The following is a 24443-nucleotide window of genomic DNA, read 5'->3' as shown; positions in this document are numbered from 1 at the left end:
TCACATGAAATAATAAGATAAAACATTTTTACATGCTTTGTCATTCTGACCACAATTCTCTCAAGAAGCATTCCATATTCGACTGGTCCTTGATTAAACACATTTGTTTCCCAGCGATGAAGACTCAGTACGGTCAATAAAATATAGCTCTGAGTCATATATAGGCATAATATTCATTTATTTTATTCAAAAACGAAGTCTTTATATTGTCCACCTACAAGCGTGTCCCTTGCAACAATACTATGCACCAGCCCAGGGCCTATAAAGCGATAGGTACCCTGTCTTTCTTTCTTTCGGCCGACCAAGTGCTTGGAAACGCCTGGTACCACTAAGACCTCGTCTCCCGCGGCGGAAAAGTGCGGTCCAGAGCCGACTGCACCAGACGACAAAACGAAAACACATCGCTTCTGCTCCGCGAGCTTGTTCGCCATTCGTAACATGAATCCAACAGCAGCTCCGTCGTTTTGGACCTCGCGTATTAATTCTTGCATATCCATATTTGGGTCGTACTGAGTAATTGGATCGTTGCGTTCCCAAAAGCTATGCGTGAGACCATTTAGCCTTTTGAAATCATAAAAGTCCTTTCGGTAAGCTTCGAAATTAAAGGGAGCTATGATTTCATCCAAAACTAACATTCTTGCTGAAGGTCCATTAAGGACATCCGGTATACTCTCTCGGACTGTTGTCTCGACGGGTTGCATTAAAAGGCCTTTCAAGACGGCAAGTATAGCCCCACGATAATACAGATCCATTCCATAAGCTGCCCTGTTATGCACACTCTGCATAAATCTTAGTAACACCCTCAAATTAGCGAGGACGAGTTGCTGATCGTCAAGATTCACGGCTGTGAAATGAAAACATTCCACAATTTTGTCGACTTCCTTTCCGGTAACGGACAATCGATCACCAATGACGGCAGGTGATTGACAATACTGGGGGAAGTCTTGGATCCAAGTGTGTTTTGCGTCGTGCTCGTTGAAAAGCCAATTGTTCTTTTCTGGCATCCTCCAATCCGGAAGCCATGATGACCAAGCCATTTTTGACGGGTCTTCCACACTAGCATCAACGATCATTTGGATCGCGCGCGGCTCCAATGAAAGGATGCATTGAAAGAAAGCCTGGTAGGACGTCTTGATACTTTGAGAATACTCTAGCGGCGGCATAACCATACCATAAGCCTCAAGAATAGCGGCTAGCGCATACACCATGTCATGGTCGTCAGAGCACCTGCGCATTCTTAGCGTGGTCCAGATGGCGCTAATAACAATTGTATTTGTCGAGTTGGAAGACAACTTCCGTCGTCGTGGCTCTGGTCGTTTCATTCCATGAAGAAGCTGCCAGAAAGACATTCTCCGTGCATTGATAATCGCCAACCGAGCAATGGGAAAGAGGGACCCGACCCAGAACAGAAGAAAGATTATACCAAGGTGAAGGAATCTGCCGGAGCCGCTGTTGGTAACAAAATAACCCAATAAAATCGGATTTACGAGTAACAGCACCATGAGTACAAGCCAGCGGCCAAAGTTCCAAAGGCACAATTTAGCACCTTTTCTACCATAACGAAGCAGGATATGTTGCCAAGGCGTGCTGATATTTTTTTCTGGAGAGAATTCAATGAGGCTGCGGAATGTGTATAGATCTGTGACGACCGCTTGCCCGTTCTCAACAGCTGCATCCCTTTCCTCGGGGTGTGACAGCGCCTGTTCCATATGGCGATGTCGCGGGAAGTCCAACCACAACTGGATCAGTGTTTGCCAATGAGTTTTAGTGTCAACTTTTTGCGGTGTAACGAGAATAGCGTTGACCAGTTCCTCCCATAGTATGATACTGTTGCCAAAGAGCAAGAGTGGATTGCGCGAGAGAATCAGTTCCTGAAATGTCCACATACGACTCAGCCACATATGCTCAAACAGTACCTGTAGCCGCGCGTCTCCGGAGTCTTCAAACGAGTAGTGTGCGTGATCCTCAAGTCCATCCCGTGCTAAAGAATGAAAATCGTATCAGCCTCCGGTTAATCGATGTTGCATAACCGCTATCACTTACCGAAGACATCATCCAGACACCTCTGTCTCCAACGATCAAGCTCAAGCTGTCTTTGCTCCCCTGCATCGGCTGCCAGGTAAGCTAGCGGCAGCCGCTTGTGAATTACGGATCGCAGCCGGAGCTCATGGGCGGCATCACGAAACTGGTCACCATCTCCCTCAAGCCAAATAAAGCCGGTCTCAGCCTGGCTGTAGATCTTGCCCATCAACGGGATCTGGTTTTCCTTTTCCTTGTCGTCATCTTGGTTGATGCAAATCGCATCGACCCAAATCGTTACCGACCCAAATTCTCGGCGAATGAATTGCAGGGCCTGTGCACAATTTGTCGTAATGTGCAGCTCAATGTGCGGTTCATTGGTTTGTAGCGAGCATCGAATTGTAGCGCCCTGTGACGTCTCCTTGGCCCACTGGTACGACAGAGTCTTGTACGTGGACAGGTTGGTGAGCCGCTCGACTCGCAGAATACCCGTCAATGGGGCATCGTTGGGGGCGTTGTGCAGGTCAAGCAAACGGATATGGTCGGGTGGCAGCGCCAAGTCCGAATATGTTCCTTTGGCTGATGTTGCACGCGGCCTGTTCAACTGGTGTAATTCAATTACTTCGTGAGCCATGTGAGGCGGCGAGCGTCTCGTAGATCTAGAACTACAAGGGAAATCAGAGGGTACATTTTGTGGGGAGACTTCCTGATTCAACGCGACTTCACATGGAAGGGGCAATGCGGGGGATAGGGGTGCATAACAAATATATACATTGGCTTGAGGGTTTGCTGCAAATCTGTGACCTACAACACAGCTGAGTATCAAGGTTAATTAAAGTTGCATTCTGCAGTGAGTAGCGTTCGGACTGCTGCCTCTTTTCATCGCAGTTTCGTACATACACTGTAATCAGCCTGCGCATTGTGCTCTAAGCATGGGTACATTGCAGCTCAGCCTCAATGACCGCTCGGGGACTGCAGGGGGACTGCATGGTGGTGATGTACACTATAAATGAAAGTCGCGGGGTCTTCTTACAACATTCATTAGCGCAGGGCTTTTGGCAGAATGGTAATCGTGGATAAGGCCGCTAGACATGAAGGCAATACATTGTGACTGCCGTTCAGCAGGGGCTTGCTAACCCAGCAAACCATTGGTAGCTTCCATCTCGTCGTGACTACCTAATAGTCAACCAAGGCTTGCCCTGGTTTTTCCACTTCATTTGGCTATGAGCCCACCAAAAGAAAGACAATACCAAGAAAAAAAAGTAACAGGGTGTATCATTTTTCTCCTCTTGAGATTGGATCTTTTATTTTGATCTTGGTCAATTTTAGGCTTTTGTGATAGTGCACGTATAATAGGGTAGCTCTATAGTGGGAACTGAGCCCAGGCCTGGGGTTTGGTGAAGCAACGACACCTGAGCAAGTCATGCACAGCTACGCCATAGCGTCTAGATAAGTGTATGGGGCTCCTGGGACTTAGCCGGGGCCGCCCAAATAAAGCCTACCCCTCGTTGAAACAAATAGTCAGGCAACATAGATCAATACATCAACAATGAACGCCCATTTCTGACCAGTTTAGAACTCCAATGGAATGCACCACCTTGATCAACAATAATGACAATTATCTGGCCACTTGTGCTTGCGAGGCTGTAGATGGATTGGGTATATTCCAAACACGCACCTCCAACGGGGTTGATTCGTTTCACGAATTTGGCTAGGGGTTTTCTACCTAGGCTAGGTTCTTGTCGCATCGCAACATAGATGCCTTCCAACATCATTTTAGTCTTTTTTCTCTGCACTTTCCATTTTGGCAAGGGCGTCTCCAATCAACAACTTTGTCTCTTCATCACTGCAGGCCTCCAGTGCTTGACCGAGGCCCTGCCGCCAAAGCTGCCATCTGCCAAGCGCATATCCCTTGTAGCCTTGCGATGCATATTCTTCTCTCGAGTTGTGTGCTCCGGCACTGGCACTGTCCATAAACGTGCGAAAGCTGCGCACGTTGTCCATGAGCCTGTCTGAAGCGTATATAAACCACATGCACGCGGCACGCATCGCGGCTGTGTCGACGAGCTCCGCAGGAAGACGAGACTTGTTTTCAAATGCTTTTTGCATCGTCCAAATGGCGTGGAGCGTCTTGTCCAAGGGATGGATCTGATCTGGGGGCGTAACTGACACGTCGGCAGCCTGACTGAGTTGCGCAATAAAAGCATTCAAGTTTGCAAATCGCTGCTTCTGCTCAGGAATCATGTCCGGGTCGCAGGGATCTGGTTCACTCTGTCAGACTCGGAGCCCTCTGTTTTGCGCTTGTGTCATGAATTTGAAATAACATACCTACGTGAGCGCCACCAAATTGGACCCAGCTTTCTAATTCAGTGTACCCAAAGGAGGGCAAGTCTTGGAACAGCCTTCCACTGTCCACCAGCAACGTCTCACCAGTTGCAGGGTTCTTTTGTTCATTTTGTTGGAGCAGTGACATGAACTCGACTAGCTTTGTTTGCTTGGTAGGTTCGAGCTGTTGTGCAAGCTCTAGGACTGACAGGGAAACATTGTAGTCGACCAGACTGGCCACGCCCCGTCCAGTACCACGGGCTGCAGTGGCTGCGATAGCCATCTTGTCGACTTGCTGGACTGCATCGCGGGCTGTGGCTTCATCTTTGGTGACAAGGTCGTGGAGAAGTTTAAATTCTTCCGTGGTTGAAAATTCACTGACCCAACGCTGTGTATTGATCCAGCGCTGCTCAGCGTTTGGGGGTCCTCTTGACATGGTGGGGGGAAATGTGATTGTGCTCTCGGTATGGAAAAGCAAATACTATGTTCGGTGAGAATGCAAATATGAGTTTCTGGGATAGAATAAAAAATAATGTAAGCTTGAAGATGATTGATACGATATATATCTTCAATCGTCTGATGGCAGATAAAGATAATTTAGGTTGAAAGAAGCTACTCTTAGCGGGTGACTGGCAGAATCATATAATGTTAACCTTTAGGGCTCGCACGCTTATTTTTAGGGCGATGACGCCAAGAGGAGCAAGGCAGGAACGTTGGGGGCTGGGCTAGTCAAGGCCCTATCCATCGCCTATGCAGGCAGGGTCATGGACAATGACGTCTATCGCAATACTATTCCATGGTCGGCAAAATGAAATGCTGTGCCGCTCAGCATCGCCAAGAGGCTTGGATTGCTTATTTCCCCGCTAAAAGATCCTTTGGCGGCCGGGAGGTGGAAATATAGCGATCAACTGCCCCTATGCTTACTTGATATGCATCCTTGGTGGACTGGATCATACATACAATAGCAGGTACCATGGTGCCAAGTACCTGTCAAGGAACACAAGTACCGCCCCAGTAAGTGTCTATTACCCCCTGCATCCCCCCGGTTTTTAGTGCCCGGGATGCGATTCCTGCCAGTGCACAGACTGCCCTGCACCTTTGCGTGGTCACCGACTTCCGTGCAAGGTAGTCAGGCGTAGGGCTGTGTGTAATGTCATACATATTAGATAATGAATGGGCAAAATACTCCAATCACAAGGGGAGTCAACCACTTTGACACTTTCTGAACCCACTGTGTTATTTCCCAGAGTAGAAATGCAAAAAGCACATCAACTAAGACACCTAAAAATAATATTGCCCGTTTTAACTAAATTTCATGTAGATCCCGGGCCGGGTATCTTTGTAATAGAGAAATCCTTTGAAGAACTATTTGGAGATCTTGGCTGAGTCTCAACATGTGTGGATATACCAAACAGAAGGATGCATCGTAGCTAGAAGGGATTTGCATCAAGATGCTCATCCATGACAATGAATCAATCCTACCATATTGTTCACTTGCATGTTTGAAGACTCGAAATAGATTATTGCTATGAAGAAATGTGTATATATTGGCGAGTTTCCGTCGACATATTCCACATTCTCATTCTCCATCATCAATCACAATCACAAGACATCAAAGCAACCACCACACAAACCAACAACCATCTTACTCTTGACTACTTGACCACCATACAAATCATCAACCATCCTACTCTCAACTACTTGATAAAAACCAACTTACTATTTCATATTCTCTTATCACTCATACCCTACGACCGCAACAAATATGCTGTTCAACATGAGGTCTCTTGCCTTGTATGGCCTCATGGCCATCTCCACCGCCTCGCCGGTCCCTAGTCGAGACGACGGCATGAATGAGATCGTAGCAAGAGCAAAGCTTGGCGACTTTCTCTGCCCCGATGGACACACAATTGCGGAATCAGACATTCGCAAGGCTTTCGGGGAATGTCGCCAACACAATGATGGCACCGTTGGAAAGTATCCAGCCTTTTTTGGAAACAAGGATGGGGACAATGCGGTCCTCACCAACGTCCCTGCTGGCACCGACCTGAGAGAGTTCCCTATTGTCGAGGGCGGCGTCTACACCACGGGCACTCCCGGCCCCTACCGCGTCATCACCGACTACAAGGACAACAGGGGTGACTTCCGCGGCGTCGTGCAGCACACTGGTGCCACAGTTGCAGGACAGTATACTGCCTGCACCAAAGTCACCAAGAAGATGAAGCGCGGCGACAAGGACAAGGAAGACAAGGACAAGAAGGACAAGGAGCACAAGAAGCACCAAGTCGGCGGCGACGACTCTAGCTCGGATTCCACCGCCAAGCGAGCAGCCGTGGCCGCTGGTACTTCTTCTGCTCTCAACGATCTCGCCGCCCGCGCCAAGAAGAAGAAGGTCGGCAGCGCCGACTGCAACGGTACGACTCTGTCCAAGGATGACGTTGGCAACGCCTTCAAGAAGATCAAGGAACTGGCGGACTACGGCGCCGGCGGTTACCCCCACCAGTTCGGCAACAAGTCGGGTGGCAGCGACGTTTTTACCGGTGTTACCAAGGATCTTCGCGAGTACCCCATCATTCAGGGTGGTACTTGGACCACTGGCGAGCCTGGTGTTTACCGCGTTGTTGCCGACTACAACAACAACTTTGTTGGTGTCATGATTGAGGGTAGTGGATCTTCATTCACAAGGTGCACTGTGAACTCGGACTAGGAAGCTGCACTGCCCGATATGAGCATTGAGTTCACTCCTCTACAGCATTGAAAGATTGGCGGTCATTAGAAACAGAGTTGAGGGCATTCGGAGTTTGTGTCTTTTGTAAAATAGCTTGGAGTATAGATTGTTTGAAATTTATGACTTTTACATAAAATCATCTCTAAAATTGGCGCCTGCAAGCTCGTGATTAATGTCAATAGGTCTCAATAAACTAACTAACAACCAAAGTTGTTGTAAGTGTAGAATAGCTTCACCATCCAGATGGATTTTACTTCGTACAAAAGGTGACGGCAAATAGATCTACATTCAACGTACCGTCTTAAGGGAATACTTCCCTTCGTACGATGGCCTGTAGAGAACGCCTTCCGGCGTTCGGATGCTAGTAACCCTCAGGCACACTATGGCTGTGGTGACTAGCCAACCAGTCTGTACTATCTATCTAGATAGCGTCCTCGTACGAGACCGCAAATCCCATTATTCCAACAGTAAAAGTCTCTTTCTTCAAGTAATGCGTTGGCTTGCGGTTTAATCATATGAACTCAGGCACATTCGAAATGAGACAAAAACAATGGGTACAGCAAGAGTTTCCAATATGATACCTCGAAATACGAAAGTGAGTCAATTCAATATGACACTTTTAGACCCTATTTTTGAGTGCAGTCACTTTGTGTATCAATTGTCCGACTCCATGTTATGGTCAGGCGGCTAAAAATTCCATCTTCACATTTTCATGTTCATCCATTCCAGTGTTGATACGACCTGTATCCAAAATAAAGAGTAAAATTAAAGATAGTCTACATCTACGAAAATAATGTGTGAGCAAATAGACCTAGTAACTCTTCCGGTTGTGTCTCCCGAAGGGTGCCACACAACACGGTCACGCCGTGGCGCATCAAGTGTCTTTATTTGGGAAGCCAATCTATTCGCGACTCCTGAGCACAGCCTGTCATATCTTATGTGCAAGTCCAAGCAATTACGTAAAGTCGTTTGCTGACACACTTTCTTACCCATGTCGTATATCCATTCAGTGTTCCCGGCTTGGCAAAGATCGTAGTGCACGGCCCGAGCGACATCTCCCTCGGTTGCGAAAGAGGCGCCCGCTAGGTACATTTCCTTCATCCTTGATCGTCATTTGATTCTGACGTACCATGCGGATTCGGCAATGATCTGACCCCTGTTCCGAATTCTGCAAAATGAGGCTCGCGAGGCACAGCAGTCAAAAGTCTCGGCGAAGTCCCTCAGCGTATTCAGCGTATTGAGCCTGTAGGATTCGGAGCTAGCCCAAGTTGGATTTGACCCGCATTTGCGGCTCCCGTCCGCCTAGAGATTTCCAAGGAAGCTTATTTCTTCTCCAGCGCGTCTCAAGGATGCGATTCCATGTAAAAACGTGGATCCATCTTGACGACTTGATATTCTTAGTAATTTCTTTGTTCATTCAGGATCATACATTGTCGATGACCTCGCCCGACGAATCCTGCATACCGCCTCATTTTCGTGCTATTTTCAGCTCTAGGGGTCCTCCTGCCCACAAGGCTGTGGCGGCTGCTGTGCGGACCTTTGTATACTCAGGGTCCAAGACCCCGTTCCTGAGGCTGTCACTGTCATCCATCCCAAAAGCTTGTTTGCACTATCAAACCAATCTGAGCACCAGGTTTAGCACAGTTCGACTCTAATCATATACTGACAATGGCATAGTGGCGTTTCACGAGACCTTGGGTCAGCCTCAAGATGCTCTCGAGACGTAAAGCCTCCGGCCCATTTGCCTTCCTTCAACTCGCCATCATCCTTTGCAAGTGATCTACATCTACAAGTTCATCCAATGACTTGCAAGATGACCACTTATTTTCATCTTTATTCTCTTTGTACACCACTGCTAACCATGTCAAGAAGCACAAAAATAGTTCGTGGGAAGAGGCTAATCCTTATTTTTTGGATCTCTTGCTGATCAGTGGTGAAAATAATTGAGCGTGGAGTTGCCGAGGCTCAACATCTGATGTCAGAACTGAAAATTATGGCGAAGGCAAGAGGTATGCTTGAGTTATCCTCAGTCTTTGCGCGTGGATCCATGAAACATGGACTCGAATAGGTCATACGAGGGTTGACTGGCAGACTTGTGGCAAGCCATTATACTGACTTTGATGGTGTTTTGAGGCTTGGCGAGATGGAACTGGAAAGCTAAAAGGCTGATCTTCGCTCCATAAATCGATGATGCTGTGTTACAAAAGTCAAAGAAGTCTTCCAATAATATCGCATTCATCTAAATCCCAATAGCCATTCTCTAGCTTTCCGACAATGAATCACACAACATCAATCCGAAGCACAAGGGTGCCACTCGGCGCGCCGAAGCTCAGCAGGCCCTCTATTCCCCCCAATAGATATGAGTTGATTTTGCAAATACTTGCAGTCATCTTCGAGGTTGTCCTCAGTATCTTGGCCTCGAATGGCATAGCCAACCTGAAATTGCGCAAATCTTTGTCTTTTTTCCAAGAACTATTTACACCATCACCAAAACATCATGAGCCAAAGAAAACAATCAAGGTCATTATCGTAAGTTCATAACCCGCATCAGCATATGTTTGGCTTTTGACTAATCTGGAACCAAGGCGGGTCTTCCACGGACTGGCACCATCAGCATGAAAACAGCTCTACAAGAACTGGGTTACAAAAACTGCTTCCATCTGGCCGAACCGCTCTGCCAGTTTGAGAACCTGAAGCGCAGTGCCGAAATTGTCCACACCAAGGACACTAAACTGCGGCGCGAGAGGCTGGCGGTTCTGTTGGAAGGCCACGAGGCGACCCTCGAGGTCCCAGGCAGCGCTTGTCTCCCCGACCTCTTGGAGATGTATCCCGATGCCAAGGTAGTCCTGACCGAGCGCACCTCGGCCGAGGTCTGGCTCCGGTCCTGGCACGGCTTCGGTATCGACTTGCGCTCAAGCCTCTTTCGCATGCTCGGGTACTGGGTGCCGGGCATTGTGTCTGCCAATGACCTGTACCGCGGCTGGGTGCAGTTGGCAGCCGAGCGCTTCGACCTCCCTGCCCCCGAGCCATCGGTGGAGATGTACCACGCCCATAATGCCTGGGTCAAGAGCATTGTGCCCAAGGAGAGACTCCTAGAGTTCAAGTGCCAGGACGGCTGGGAGCCGCTGTGCGACTTTCTGGGCCGGCAACGACCAAACGCGTTCCCGCATGGCAATGAATCTGGGTATCTGAAATACTATAAGCGAGTAGCCATGGTTCTTGGCTTTGCTCTGTGGGTGCTTGTCATAGCGGTGATGCTTTTCGGTGTCCGGCTATTGAAACTGAAATGAGTTGGAGGGACTATCAAGTTGTATATACTCTACTTGCTGTGTGATACGGGCATGTTTTATGCAGTACTCAATGGCGTTATTCGGCGTTTGCTAGAGGCTAGGGAGGCGCATATTTGTGTGTCGCGACCAAACCGGTGCGACATTTTTAGAGGGAATTTTCGTTATCATTTATTTTGTGTATTTCAGAATCTTTACATGAATTCAAATTGTAACCTACTTATTCACTTATTGTGATCTCTTTTACATCCTATTTAGCCTGTCTGTTGTTGTTTCTTCCTTCTCCCCGCTATTCAGCACGGCATCTCATGCTATAAGGCCAGAGGCTTGTTGGTTTACATTAGTGACCTCCGGAGATAACGGAAAGTTAAAATTAAAGTGAGCGAATATGGTATTGCTAGCTACGAAGACATAAGAATAATAATTTTAAGGTTTAATCCCCTAACTTGCATCGGCCAAATGCAGCATGCCGTAGTGGCTACAAGGGGTTTAGTACTAGTACTTAGTGCAAGTGCCTAGCACCTGACACACACCAACTCGATACGTTTTCAAAAAAGAATACAAAGTAAATTAAGGTATAATAAAACAAAGCACCATTTATTAACTCTCCAATAGGTTGACTCACGAATAACTATTGCTACAAAGATTTCTTTGATTAACCGCCAACAGTATGATTTGGACATCTAAAACTATTGCACACGGAAATTTGCAGCAATTATGCTTAGGACAGTGTATTGCCCTGGTTTTGCGGAGTATTCGTTCGCTTTACGTAAAATCGTAAAATCACAATTTAATTAGTTGATTGATCATAATATTGTCTATAATTTATATGGGTTTCAATTTAACTGCTTAAAAAAATCAACCTTTCCATTCTCCCAATCTATCAAACTATGTATTTCCAAGGACAAAAATCATAAAAACAATCAATGTTCTTCTTCACTTAGCAAGTCATCTTTCTCAATAGCAATAGAGACGACTCTCCTCGAAGTCAGACCCACAGCGGTTGCCGAAAAGCTGATGATGTATTCCATGATGACAACCATGAATAAATGCAGCCAAACCCCCGTATCATTATCAGTCATGGGGTTGAGGACAGAGTCTTGGCCAGTAAACAGCGACGCCGTCGAGAAAGTGAGACGGACGGCCATGAAGGGAACGGACAGCAGCGCGCACACGGCGACGGCCCACTCGGTTCTGTAGCCCTTTCCACTGGCTTTGAGCACAGTAATGACGGCCAGCACCACTGCGACGGCAAAGGTTGTAATGAACAGAAAGATGCCCACTCGCATCAGTGTCAAGTCTCGCTGCGCATTCTTCCCAGCCGTGTACAGGTCCCTGCCCCCGTATGCTGTCATGACGGTACTTGCTACTGCCAGCATCTGGAGCGGGATGAATGCCCACAACGGAAGCCCTCGATACAATGGTGCATTACTGCTCTCTCGTCAATATACTGCGACATACTCAATTGCTGCTTCATGGAAGGTACTTACGCTCTGATGAGAAGACCGATAATCAAGCAAATGACTGGCGCAAGCCCGATGGTGTCGAGTATTGTCGCAGTGCTGGCCAAGCTGGCCTTGTCTGGACTCAGTGACCTGAGCCCAACAGCAGCACCGGCGATTCTCAGGCCCGACATCAACATGAGGGGAATGATGACCGGGCGCCATGTGTATGGTTTCTTGCCGCCATGGAGGAGAATGACAAAGATGATGGCAGGTATGATGGGCCCATAGAATGCCAGCTCAATGAGGTAGATGGTATCTTTGAGAGTAAACATGACTTTGGTGATGATGATGATGAAGACGATGGATAAAATGTTGACGATGGGTAAAACTGCAGCAGGGGAGTTGACTGAAATCAAGCGAGAAATACTGGAAACATGGCATTTTGATTCACAATATTTTTGGAGTGAGAGGATACCTACCGCCAGCAGCCTCACGGCCAAAAGCAAGTGCTTATTCGGGCTCACCGGTGATGCTGTGACAATGAGCGATTGGAATATACTCAAACTGGCTCGAAAATCCTGGCGGAATAGTGCCACGATCCACAGCTCGTGATCTGCACTTTTGTCCAGCGAAACACCATCAGTGAGGCGTGACCATTTTCTATTCTGGTGCACAGTAGAATAAAAGTTACCTACAAGGTCATGATTTGCCAATAGCCCCTAGGAGTCGAAGAGTGGCGTTGAGTATACGCTCGCCTCGTCACAATGGTGTTTCACTGATGAAAGTTCCGGGCCGAAGCTCCTTCGGCTGAGGTAATGACGACAATAAGCCTCAATGCTCAGATTCGGCTTAGTTGCAATACTGTCAATGAGCGGAACCAAAGTGCCGGAATGGTCATTGCTTTGGGCTAGACGACTCCCAAGGATTTGAGGAACGACCGATGTGGGTGAACATATTTTTAGTTGCTACCGAACTGTGCCGCAGAGTCTAGCAACGCCACCATACCCACTGGACCAGCCGAAGATGGAGAAGAAGTTCCCACCATGTTAATTTTGTGGACTGTCGTCGAGGCGAAGATGACATGGGCCAGCTGCGCCGTAATTGATTAATCCCTGCCCCGCGCCGATCGCCAAGGCGACCCCTGTCAAGTATTACAGGTACTTGGCCATTTCGTAGCTACATGTACCCGCTCAGAAGGATCATAGTCTCGCCTAACTCATCAGATCACTGGGCGAAAGCTGGGCGAAAGCTTGGCCGAAAGCTTGAAGGACCCCTAAAACGCCCTCGAACCCCTGCCGCAACGTGGATAAATCCTCCGATCGACAGGTTCTTGGCCGCCTCATTGATAATATAATCAATCGTAGGATCATCAGCTTCTGCTTATGGAAGTTCCATAGAACACGGCAGTGATGAGCAGAGATAGCAATGAAAAATGAGGCTCGTTGCATTGGTCGAATTCTGTATGACAAGATTGACAGGCACGATGTAGGGCGGAATCCTCACCTGTACCCCAGACAGTTCTGCAGAAAATAGCATCACGTATCAGTGGCAATGCAAGACCAGCTACCAAGAATAGAGTAATACCAGGATTGCATTGCAATGACAGTTTGAGATTCTCCAGGAATTAGCCACCACAGCCTCACGTTATGTCGCTTGCAAGCGATTCATTGTCATGCAACACAGGTTTGGTATTCGTGGGCCATGGAATGCCTTGATATTAAATATTGCACATTGCGCCGATTTAACATGAGAAAAAACAACAAGACATTCTTCCCAAGTTCCTTCATCTGAAGCATGCTCGAATACGAATTCTACCCATTAGTACTTTTCTCTGCTCCAACTCAGTTTGACATCCACTCGACTGTCGACCACAACCCTTCTTGGTCACTGAGCACCCAACGTCATCATGATTCTTCCAGTCGTCGTGATTCTAGCTCTTCTGGGCTACGGTCTACTGAGACTGTACCAGCAGAGAAGGCTGTTCAAAGATCTCCCCGGGCCACCGCATCACGCTATCTGGGGGCACTTTTTGATCATGCGCGACATCGCCGGCCAACTGCCTCCCGACGCGACTCCGCAACTGTTCGCGAACATGATGCGTAAACAATATGGCCTCGGCGACTTCTTCTACCTCGACCTGTGGCCGCTCGCCCCGCCACAGCTCGTGGTCGCCCACCCCGATCTGGCTTCGCAGGTCACGCAAAAGCTGAACCTGCCCAAGGAATCCCCCATCATGCAAAAGTGGACCGGCCATATCCTCGGCAAAAAGTCCATGGTCTCTGCCAACGGACACGACTGGCTGGTTGCCAGGAAATCCTTTGTGCCGGGCTTCCAGCCTCGAAAGTTGTTACAGCACGTGCCCAGTATTGTAGACAGTGCTGTTGACTTCTGCGACGTCATGGAACATCACGCAAAGGAGCAGCACAAGGTCACGATGGAGGACCTGTGCGCACGAATGATTTTCAATGTTGCTGCCAAGGTCATTCTGTAAGTTGCTTTTTCCCTCTTTGGCTGCATAAAAGCGTTAATTTGCTAATGATTTTGTTCAGGGGCATTGATTGCAACGCTCAGAGAGATGACGACGAGTTCTTGACACTGTTCCGCAAGCTCGCAGCTCTTGCGCCATCCGACTTTTGGTCCCGTTACTTGTGGGATATCAATCCACGACGAAACTATCTCAAGTGGGTGAATCGTCGTGCCATCGACCGCTACATCGGCCGCCTAGTGGATCAGAGAGTCGTCAATGGACCAGTCGTCATAACAGAAGACGAAGAGAGCAAGTTGGAAAAGGACACCAACTACTACGCTATTGATTACGCCATCCAGGCCAACCGCAAGAATATCGACTCCAAGGCCAACGTTGACACGGAAACGCGCGAAATGTTCATTCAGTCGATCAAGACTCTGATTTTCGCTGGGCACGATACGTCGGCAAGCACTCTCTGCGTAAGCCAAATTCCCCATCATGATTCGAGTTGAAGTAGCTAACGTTGTTTGTAAAGTATACCTATGCCGCATTGAGCAAGAATCCCAATGTCGTCCAGAAGCTCCGTGAGGAGCATGAAGCCTTGTTCGGGAAAGATCCTCAGAATGCAGCAGACATGCTTCGCTCTCAGCCCCAGCTGGTCCACGAGCTCCCGTATACCCTCGCTGTGATCAAGGAGGCGTTGCGCCTGTGGCCGCCGACGGGAGTCAGCCTGCGACACGGACTCGAAGGCCAAACACTGGAACAGGACGGCAAGGAATGGCCCACGGCACCCTTCGCCGTGCTCGTCAACAACTGTGCCACCATGCGGCGTGAAGATATATTCAAGGATGCCGAGCGCTTCTATCCGGAGCGCTTTCTCGTCACAGACCCAGAAGACCCGTACTTTGTATCCACCGAGGCCTTCAGGGCCTTTGAGAAGGGGCCGAGGAACTGTTTGGGGCAGACGTTGGCTCTCATGCAGCTCAAGATTACTCTTGTGATGACTTTGCGACGCTTCGAGTTTGTACCGGCCTACGAAAATGGCACATACATGTACCAGACTCTAGATGTCACTGCCAAGCCGTCGCAGGGTATGCCGGCTCGTGTGAACTTTGTATAGTAAGGAAAGGCTCTATAGAATGCGACAGGTTGGAATGGAATTTACTCGGTGCTCGGCGTCGGTTATTATTGAAGGATTTGGTGGGTCAGGGTCATAGATAATGCTGGCTTTTTATACAACATAACTTATGAATTTTCCATACACATAAGAGCGTGACCACGCACACGCCACAGCCATGCAGCCCAAGCCTCATCATCCAATGAATGCATACATAGTGGACACAGTCTCGACGCAATTGATCGCCGCCAGCTTCCCCGCCTCTGAATTCTCGTTGAGAATGAGGACCATCGTTTTTCGACAAAAGCACCATTGCGTTAGTCGGTACCGCATTTGAATTCTGGCAACAAAGCTGCTCCTATTGTCTCTGTTCCATCAGAAAGATGCCTGATTCCGAAAGTGGCAGCATTACAGTAATTGCGGAGGAAAGCGGCGACGCTCAGGTGGGTCATTGTCCAGGATCATGCACTATTTTGGTGGGAGGCCAGCTGACTAACGGCTGTGAATAGATTTGCACAACATGTCAGCAGCTCAACCTCAGTATTCACAGGTTCATCATCCGCAATTCTGAATTCCCTCAGACTACTTCGACAGGTGACGATGCGAGCCAGCCTGTGCCAAGCCGGGGTGTTAACATCCGGGGCGTTCAGCTGAACTCTGGCGATCCCAATAGAATATCTGCACGGCTGGATCAGATGAAAGATCGAAGCGGCACCTGTCGATTCTGTGATCTTGCCTACCGAGCTGTTCAGCGTTATAGCGGTATCAGAGTAAGCGCGGATACCAGGTTGGTTCTAACCTGGGAAATAGACGGCCGTCAAACAGGCAAGGGAAACACTATCATTAACCGCACGAGACGAATCCGACTTTCCTGGCACGAGACTAGCGGCAAGGAAGAAAACGTGTACATGGTGCTAGTAGCTCCAAAGGGCTCTCGTAGAATCAATTCGGACGCTTATGCTGCCTCGGCCAAAGACTCGCACTTCCTTGGCCGTGGCCTTGTGGATAAGAAGGAGAAACAAGCGCTGATGAAGAGCTGGATTGACCTCTGCGTCGAGAAGCACGGCCCCACGTGCAAGAATACGCATGCAATGAAGCCTGATTTCAAAAAGCTAATCAAAAGCACCTTTTTCGGTGTCATTGACGTGATTGATATGCAGCTGAAACCACTACCCGTCGTCAACGGAAAGCCTGAGCGATATGTTGCGCTGAGCTATGTCTGGGGGAAGAGCCATCTGAGGGACAAACCATATACAACAACGAGAGCGAACGTCATGACTCGTATCCAACATGGAGGTCTAGAGAATGCATGGGAGCGACTTCCGCGCACAATACAAGAAACAATACTTCTAGTGGCTCGGCTAGGCGAACGCTATGTATGGATTGACTCTCTCTGCATTGTGCAAGACAGTGTCAGTTCATGGGAACTGAACGCAAAGGCGATGCACCTGGTATATGGAAATGCGCACTTTACTATTTGCGCAGCTGACGGAGACGCGGATGCAGGCTTGCGAGCAAGCAGTTCGACACTGCGCTCGAGTCCACTCGCCAGCCATCACAAACGTGGGCCCCCAAGCTCTTCTCCTTCTTCTATCGCGACGACCACCCAATCCGTACATCCGCGGCAGCGAGCATCTTCTCCGGTCCCTAGCTCGCATTCAAATCTCCCATCGAGTTATGGAATGACAACAGAAGAGGTTCGAGGAGCACTTCGAGCGGCAGATGCTTCAGAACTTCCACCCCTGACGGCTGAATGCTTACCGAACGTCCGACTCTTGGTGTCCAGGCCACCCGAGGCCTCCATAGAGGACTCAATGTGGAACAAACGAGGTTGGACATTCCAAGAACGGCTTCTCTCACGCCGCTGCCTCATCTTTGCTGAAGGCCAAGTGTACTTTCAATGCCGTTCAACCGTTATATCGCAACACATATTCACCGATGGGGGCGTCAGTGGCTGGTCTCTAGACTGGACTAACGCACCTCTGCGCACTCTGGGTGAGCTGCCGCGTCGGGCTTTTTGGTTCTACATGAAGTGCGTGCCATTGTACACGGGACGAAACCTCACAAAGCCTGGGGACATTCTGACAGCGTTTCAAGGAACATCGTGGCTTCTCCAACATCAGATGAACGCGCCTCTGTTCTATGGATTGCCCTCTTCACACTTCGACCTTGCTCTACTATGGATGGGGTCAAAGCAATTAGATAGGAGGAGACAGACTGTATTACGCAAGTCTAGCGGAGCATCATGCACTCAGGATGATATGGGCAATTGTAGCTGCAAGATGGAAGAGGATGGCTATGGAGGCAAAGAGTTTCCAAGCTGGTCATGGAGTGGATGGATTGGGGGCAAATGCGAGTACCCTTCGAACATGATTGAGGGTTGTGTCTCTAATGTCCAAGAGTGGTTGAGAGACCACACCTGGATTTGTTGGTACGTCCGGGATTATGAAGGTAACCTACGGCCTCTTTGGGACAAGGATATCCTCTCAGAGGATCGGAGCACCGAAGAACACTGGAAGGGTTACGCAGGGAGAGACTCTCAATCTAGAGCTGATGTCGACTTTGATTCACGCATCCCACCGCACGGGCATCGGTCCAAGGCCAAGCCGAACAGAAGTTGGACGCGACAATCAAACGCGGCGTATCTGGACCGTCTTACGCCAGGATATTATCCTGAAGAGGATGCAGAGGCGAACCAGAAAAGGAAAGCCGCACGAGCAAGTGTCCGACCAATAGAAGATCCTCCAAATTCCTCCCACGCAACCACCCCTTATCGCCGCAGAAGCACACTCACTCCGGCCTCTGCACCGGAACGCCCTCGCAGAATCAGTCGTGATCACCATGGCGATGATCATGACGAATCGTTTGATGAAGGTTCCGGAAATGGAATTGAATACATGATTGTAGACTCGCATTCATCCGATGATCAAGTTTCATCGCAAGGTAGCTCGAGCCAAAATTGGAGGAGCGATCAAAGGAGGCAAGACAACTTTGGCCGTCCTATAAGATCCACAGTGAAGGACCTCAACGCTGACAAATTTGACGGTATACTACCGGACAATCCTTTCAGCATCATCCGGGGACCATTCCCCATAGATTCCAAGGACGAAATCCGCGCCATGCCTATCCTCCAATTCTGGACCTGGCAGACAGAGCTACTGGTCGTTGGGCGCCAGGAAGACAATATATCTTCCGCGGCGCCCAGAGACCAATGCCGACACAGCATCGTCGACAAAACAGGTGACTGGTGTGGTTCTATCCTGTTGCCTACGAAGCTCAAGGGCGGCCGCGATGTCAGCCCTCACATTTTCATTGCCCTCTCCGATGCTAAAACGATGACCGAGGAAGAATGCCCCGTGTGGAACTACTACATACCGAAAGGAAGGGAGGAGAGCGAGTGGGATTCGTTCTACGTGATGATGCTGGAAAGGAACCACGAGCGTGCGCTGTGGGAGCGCATCGCTATAGGCAAAGTGTTCCAGGCGGCGTTCCATGATGCGAGCTGGAGCGAGATAAAGCTTGGTTGAGTTACATACTTCCGAGTCGCTTATTCTTAGTGGACCTGCACAGGAATTAGCCATAACTTTTAAAATAGGAGAACGGCTGACTGAATTTTCTTTTCTTTTTTGTTTCGGTTACAGGCGCTGCCCTTGGCTAAGGAATAGTTATCCCTTTTCTTTTCCTCAACCTTTACTCGATATCATCTTTGATAACTGACTCCATGACTATTACCGACTCCTTAACAAATTCTTTGTGTTACTTATAAACCTTCCTGTCTGTACATCCGCGGGGGGCATACCAGCTGGGGTACAACTTCTGATGGCATGCTGACACCACCAAATTCATTGTGTGGTGCTGCAAGAACTTGTGGCATAGAAAACAAGAGTTCTTGCTCACTCCGATGTAAGTTGTCATTCGGCATGAATGGTGGTGAGCTGTCGTAGGCACTTGTCGCAGAGATCTGTCTCCCGGTTGCTCACGCCCCAATACTGGCTCTCCCCTGCCGGCCCCAAAGACACGTCGAAGGGCAGCTTCTAGGTTCTTTTACTCCATCCCAGAGTGAAAAATTTTCATCAAGTGTGCAATTATGTAAGGCATGGTAACTTAAGGTTGCCGAGAAAGAATTATTACCTTCCAATGTTGATACCTAATGCGTGTATCGGAGTGCCGGAGGGGATTGCTCACCTGGCCTTAATTCATGAACCTTACAATGTAGGTAGTGTCATTAGCTGAAGTGGCAGTGATAATGGCTGCTAGCTATTTGATAATCCAAAGCCCTGCCATAAATCATAAATTTTTCCAGTACACCACAAAATCTCTTTTCTCATTTAGCGACCCAGGTGCGATATGTTGTTTCGACGCACGATCACCCACAAGACAGTTAGATCCAGCATTCAATCCTTTCTTTACCAAACGCGTATTCAAACCTGTCAACAGTCAGTCTAAAAATCATTTTGACCCTACAGACCAGCCGCAGGATTCAGCTTATTGACGTACAGGTTCTCTGACCCTCGAAGACGATGGCCCTCATACAAGATACCTGGGGTCTTTTTACATCCATTATATCGACCAGCATTTATGTGCTAGACGTGCTCGCCCTTACCTGCGCACGTATCGAAACCTTCCTACTGTGGATCTTCGGCTTCCCCAGCTCAGTCCCGTTTCGCATGTTTGCCGAGTTCCCAGACCACCCGTACTTTCTCCCAGGAGAAGCACAATTCACTAACCTCAATGCTTTGGTCTGCCTCTTGTTGATGTTCTACCTGATTCCCCTGGAAGATTCTCGCCCTAGGCAATGGAAGACACCCCTCAGCAGACTGCTTCATCCACTGACAACGAGGTATGCGGGCACATCTTATGCTTTTGGGCTATTCCGACTTTGGGTAACCGTGGCTACATGTAATGCCATAACGCTCCATGCCATCAAAACGCTTAACGGTTTTCTTCCAATAAGCGCATTACCTCTGAATATTTATCTATATATGACTTTGTGCTGATCCTCTCAAGAGGGGAGGGGGTTGGGGCTTGTATGATCCACCATTAAACGCACAAAGAGTCTGAGAGCGTCGGTGAGATTTGCCAAACACGCGCTACGACACGCTACGACAGGACTTATGTCCCTTCTTTTTTACGACATTGCACCTTTAAATCGCATGACACTCTCTAAAACTCCTGTTTCGATGACACATTACATTGTATTGTCGTATTCACTCACTATAAGCTCGTTCGTCTCAACGAAAAAAAAAAAAAAAAGACCCAAAAGGCATGGACATGTTGGACCACGAATGCATATATGTATACCTGGTATGCACGCACAAGACCTCAAAGTACGAAAAGAAAATTGGGAAAGAAAAATGGGAAAGAAAGTGATGAAATATCCCTCGCTAATCCATATGTCTGGCGTTAGGTTCAGCTTTCCATATTCTCGGCCAAAAAGTCTCTGCTGACTTCTCTCGTTTGTACCTTGCCAGTACATACGCGAATGCTGATTGCCGCGCTAAGGTGGCTTCGTATGTGGAAGCAAAAGACAATGTCACATGGGCGAAATCTCCCGTGTGACGTGAGATTGCGGCACTATACGGTCTTGTCGTATGTTCCTCTTACTTTGTAACCTGTCATCTCGTTCCCCCAAACGATCGAGTCTCCTCTTGCTTTGACTCTTATAAAAGAACTATTGTACGGTTGCCATGGAAGCTAGAAACTCTTGCTTCTATCACCACATATCTTGCATATACCTCCGTGTTGCAACCATTTGCAAGAAAGAATGACTTCCACCTTTGACTTTGTGATCCTCGGTGGGGGCACGGCTGGACTTGTGGTGGCATCACGTTTGTCCGAGAATCCCGGCCATCGTGTGCTTGTCCTGGAGGCCGGCTCAGATCTCAGTGATGACCCTCGCGTCAAGACTCCAGCTTTCTATGCTACCCTGATGAAATCAGATGCGAACTGGGGCTTCAAGTCGGAGCCACAGGTGAGTGAATCCCCATTGAAATTCGGTCATGTCCTTTGCTCACTCTCTCATGTTTCAAATAGCCTACACTCAATGGAAGGGAAATTGGTTTGCACCAAGGACGTGCTCTTGGAGGATCTAGTGCCATCAATGGCCAGGCGTTTGTTCCCCCCGGAAAACACACTATTGATGCCTGGGAGAAGGCTGGAAATCCGGGTTGGAATTGGCAGGAACTAGAACGCTACTATGCCCGTTCTCACACATTGCCAGGAGTTACACAGAGAACCAAGGGTGAACGAGACGGGGAGAGGGATTTCCATGGACCACTCCAGGTCTCGTTATCTACAAACCTTTCTCATCCAATTCACAAGGTCTGGAACGAAACCTTCCAGGCCAAGGGACATTATGTGTCTGCAGAGCCATGGCTCGGCCAACCCGTCGGCGCCTTTAGCAGCCTTGCGACGGTGGACCCCTCGAGAAAAGAAAGGAGCTACGCTACCACGGCATACTACAACCCCATCAAGGATCGCAACAACCTACAGCTCCTCACAAATGCAGTGGTGGAGCGGATTATTTTCGAGACGCAAGGTTCCGCCACCAGAGCGATTGGGGCTCAGTACACTCATAACGGGAAGACCGAGACAGTGACAGCCGCCAAGGAAGTCATTCTTGCCGCCGGTGCTTTGCAGTCCCCCAAGTTACTGGAGCTTTCCGGGGTTGGTAATGCCGAGATACTAAGGAGAAACAACATACCACTGGTCGTGGAACTTCCTGGGGTTGGCGAGAATCTGCAGGATCATATAGTATGTCCAATAAGCGTACAGGCTATAGATGGACTGGAGACCATGGATCCTCTTGCAAGACAGGAACCAGAGGCAATCGGGCAGGCCATGCAGGAATATGCGACGCATAGAACTGGATTGCTGACATCTCCCGGCACGGCCACGTATGCATACATGCCGACCACTACAGAGTTATCACGGGACAGTGCCGGAGCTCTGAAAGAACTTCTGGACCAGAATCAGCCTGTCCCATCGAACAATGGCCATGGCGGTATAGGTGCAGATCTCCACGACTTTGTTGGAAAGGTCCTCACTGATCCGACAATGCCATCTGGGGCCTATCTCTCCGTGCTCAGCCAAGCTGGGAAAAGTCCCGTTCCAGGTACTTGGCTAACGCTGGTTGCGTATCTTCCCCATCCACTGTCTCTTGGGAGCGTCCACATACGATCTCGGCTGGCTTCGGAAACTCCCGTGATTGATCCGAAATATTTTTCTCACCCTGTCGATATTGAAGTGCTTGCACATGAGATGAGATACCTGCAAAGTTTCGCGACTTCATCGCCATTCAACAAGCTTCTGAGGGAACCTCTGCATTACCTGGACCCAACTACCGATTTTTCCAACATGGAGGCCACCAAGGACTACATTCGCTCCAATGCGGTATCCATGTGGCATTATGCAGGTACATGTGCAATGCTTCCCAAGGAGAAAGGGGGTGTCGTGGACACTCGGCTTAGGGTACATGGTATTGACAATCTTCGGATTGTCGATTCCAGCATCATCCCCATCGTCACCACGGGGAATCTGCAGTCTACGGTATATGCCATCGCAGAGAAAGCAGCAGACCTGATCAAGAGGGATTATAGAGAAGTCTAAGGATTGGCCATCTTGTGCGCGCACTGACGTTGTCAAGACCGGCCTCGAGACCGACCGCAGATTACCTGCTCGGGTACATACCTAGTTTGCTTTTCAGCACCTCTCTCTTCAGTATATCAGATAGATCAACTCTTGAATTACAAGTAAACGCAATTGATTATCCGCGGAATCATGTCAATATTATAATTACTCAAAAAGAGGATGGTTTAGCGAGGAATCCGAGTCGGACTTATAATTTCTCAAGCAGATGCTCCAAGACATCGGCACTATACTTCAACACTAGACTCAAGTGTGTTTCGTCGCTAATAGCATGGAACTGGGGTGGACAGCTGAGACGCTCAGCCATTGCTCGAGCCATCCGAAACGGTACATTGGTATCGTCCTTGCTGTACCACATTTGGATCGGCAGACTGGGGCGGATATCTTGCAGGCGAAACCCCAGATTCGTGGTCAAGACCCGTCCGTCCTCCATGTGGCCGTCGACTCCCTGCTTGTAATGCTCCCTATAAAAGTTGAGCATCATGGAGAGAAAGTCGGGATCTCTTAGAATGGCGATATCCGTGGCAGTGTACATGAACTGTCGATTTGACGGTTTCGACAACTGCCTCTCGACCAGGGCGACAATCTTTTCGTTGGAAACCGTCGCCAAGGTTGCTACTAGCTTGTTCTGGATCCAACGAATTATAAAGGGGAAATACATGAAACCATTAAATATGAACCAGTTGCTCCAGTTCATGCCTCTGGTCCCAATATCAATCGGACCCATCCCAGCAAGGATGGAGACGGCCTTCAGGTTTTCCTTGGGCAAGAGGTAGGCACAAGCTAGAGCATATGGGCCTCCGCCAGAGACGCCAATGATGCCATAAGACTCGACACCCAAAAGCTCGGCAATTTCGCGCACATCATTCGCATGATTAAATATTGTGCGGCCAGGCTGCGGAGAACTGTTTCCAATGCCAGGTCTATCCACGGCAATGATCCTGGCCCCTAACTTCTTGCCAGGAGTATCGAAAAAAGTGCCAGATAGTCGAGAGCCGGGAAACCCGTGCAAGTAAAAGACCACCGGGCCACTCTGCGCACCATAATATGCGACACCAACTTTTCGCCCGTCGGACAGGACCAAGTACTCTTCACTCGACTCGGCATTCGCGTGGAGCAGAGGATGCCGCTGTTGTAAAATGTGTGCATCTGGGTCGGTGTCCGGGCGTCTCGTCGACAATATTGGCAAAGAGGATCCCAAGAGGGATATGTAGTCAAAGCATCGCTGACGCAAGAAGGAAGCTCGCTGCTGAATGGCTTGCAGCCACGCAGGTGCATATGCTCTTAGGTCCTGCGCCATGTATAAAATATTGTCATGTTGATAAACAGATTCTGAGAGTAATGATGGAGAGGGGTAGAGACGGGCGAAGAGGGGGCGCTGACTGTCGGGATTGATACGAACCACCAA

General features: G+C 48.9%; 8 protein-coding genes across 8 annotated transcripts; 4 read left to right on the top strand and 4 right to left on the bottom strand.

Moving 5' to 3' along the window:
• Window positions 1–182: 182 nt before the first annotated feature.
• Window positions 183–2653, bottom strand: PFICI_10965 (uncharacterized protein; the record flags this gene model as incomplete). The annotated part of the gene is made up of 2 exons (XM_007839546.1): window positions 183–1981; window positions 2044–2653. 2 exons carry the CDS (start codon window positions 2651–2653, stop codon window positions 183–185), a joined length of 2409 nt encoding a protein of 802 aa, XP_007837737.1.
• A 1142-nt stretch (window positions 2654–3795) lies between these two features.
• Window positions 3796–4780, bottom strand: PFICI_10964 (uncharacterized protein; the record flags this gene model as incomplete). Its single annotated transcript, XM_007839545.1, has 2 exons — window positions 3796–4280; window positions 4348–4780. The coding sequence occupies 2 exons, from the start codon at window positions 4778–4780 to the stop codon at window positions 3796–3798; spliced, it is 918 nt and encodes a 305-aa protein (XP_007837736.1).
• Window positions 4781–6109: 1329 nt separating this feature from the next.
• PFICI_10963 (uncharacterized protein) lies at window positions 6110–7051 on the top strand (the record flags this gene model as incomplete). The annotated part of the gene is made up of 1 exon (XM_007839544.1): window positions 6110–7051. The coding sequence occupies one exon, from the start codon at window positions 6110–6112 to the stop codon at window positions 7049–7051; it is 942 nt and encodes a 313-aa protein (XP_007837735.1).
• A 2295-nt stretch (window positions 7052–9346) lies between these two features.
• Window positions 9347–10362, top strand: PFICI_10962 (uncharacterized protein; the record flags this gene model as incomplete). The annotated part of the gene is made up of 2 exons (XM_007839543.1): window positions 9347–9601; window positions 9658–10362. The coding sequence occupies 2 exons, from the start codon at window positions 9347–9349 to the stop codon at window positions 10360–10362; spliced, it is 960 nt and encodes a 319-aa protein (XP_007837734.1).
• A 920-nt stretch (window positions 10363–11282) lies between these two features.
• On the bottom strand, window positions 11283–12136 carry PFICI_10961 (uncharacterized protein; the record flags this gene model as incomplete). Its single annotated transcript, XM_007839542.1, has 2 exons — window positions 11283–11790; window positions 11850–12136. 2 exons carry the CDS (start codon window positions 12134–12136, stop codon window positions 11283–11285), a joined length of 795 nt encoding a protein of 264 aa, XP_007837733.1.
• A 1574-nt stretch (window positions 12137–13710) lies between these two features.
• PFICI_10960 (uncharacterized protein) lies at window positions 13711–18915 on the top strand (the record flags this gene model as incomplete). Its single annotated transcript, XM_007839541.1, has 5 exons — window positions 13711–14291; window positions 14354–14750; window positions 14807–15390; window positions 15789–15831; window positions 15898–18915. The coding sequence occupies 5 exons, from the start codon at window positions 13711–13713 to the stop codon at window positions 18913–18915; spliced, it is 4623 nt and encodes a 1540-aa protein (XP_007837732.1).
• Window positions 18916–21152: 2237 nt separating this feature from the next.
• PFICI_10959 (uncharacterized protein) lies at window positions 21153–22996 on the top strand (the record flags this gene model as incomplete). Its single annotated transcript, XM_007839540.1, has 2 exons — window positions 21153–21359; window positions 21422–22996. 2 exons carry the CDS (start codon window positions 21153–21155, stop codon window positions 22994–22996), a joined length of 1782 nt encoding a protein of 593 aa, XP_007837731.1.
• A 229-nt stretch (window positions 22997–23225) lies between these two features.
• Window positions 23226–24335, bottom strand: PFICI_10958 (uncharacterized protein; the record flags this gene model as incomplete). The annotated part of the gene is made up of 1 exon (XM_007839539.1): window positions 23226–24335. The coding sequence occupies one exon, from the start codon at window positions 24333–24335 to the stop codon at window positions 23226–23228; it is 1110 nt and encodes a 369-aa protein (XP_007837730.1).
• Between the last annotated feature and the right edge of the window lie 108 nt (window positions 24336–24443).

Source organism: Pestalotiopsis fici (genome assembly GCF_000516985.1).
Source record: "Pestalotiopsis fici W106-1 unplaced genomic scaffold PFICI_Scf_8, whole genome shotgun sequence".
NCBI lineage: Eukaryota > Fungi > Ascomycota > Sordariomycetes > Amphisphaeriales > Sporocadaceae > Pestalotiopsis > Pestalotiopsis fici.
The sequence above is the reverse complement of the archived record's forward strand: the minus strand, read 5'-3'. Positions and strand labels throughout refer to the sequence as shown.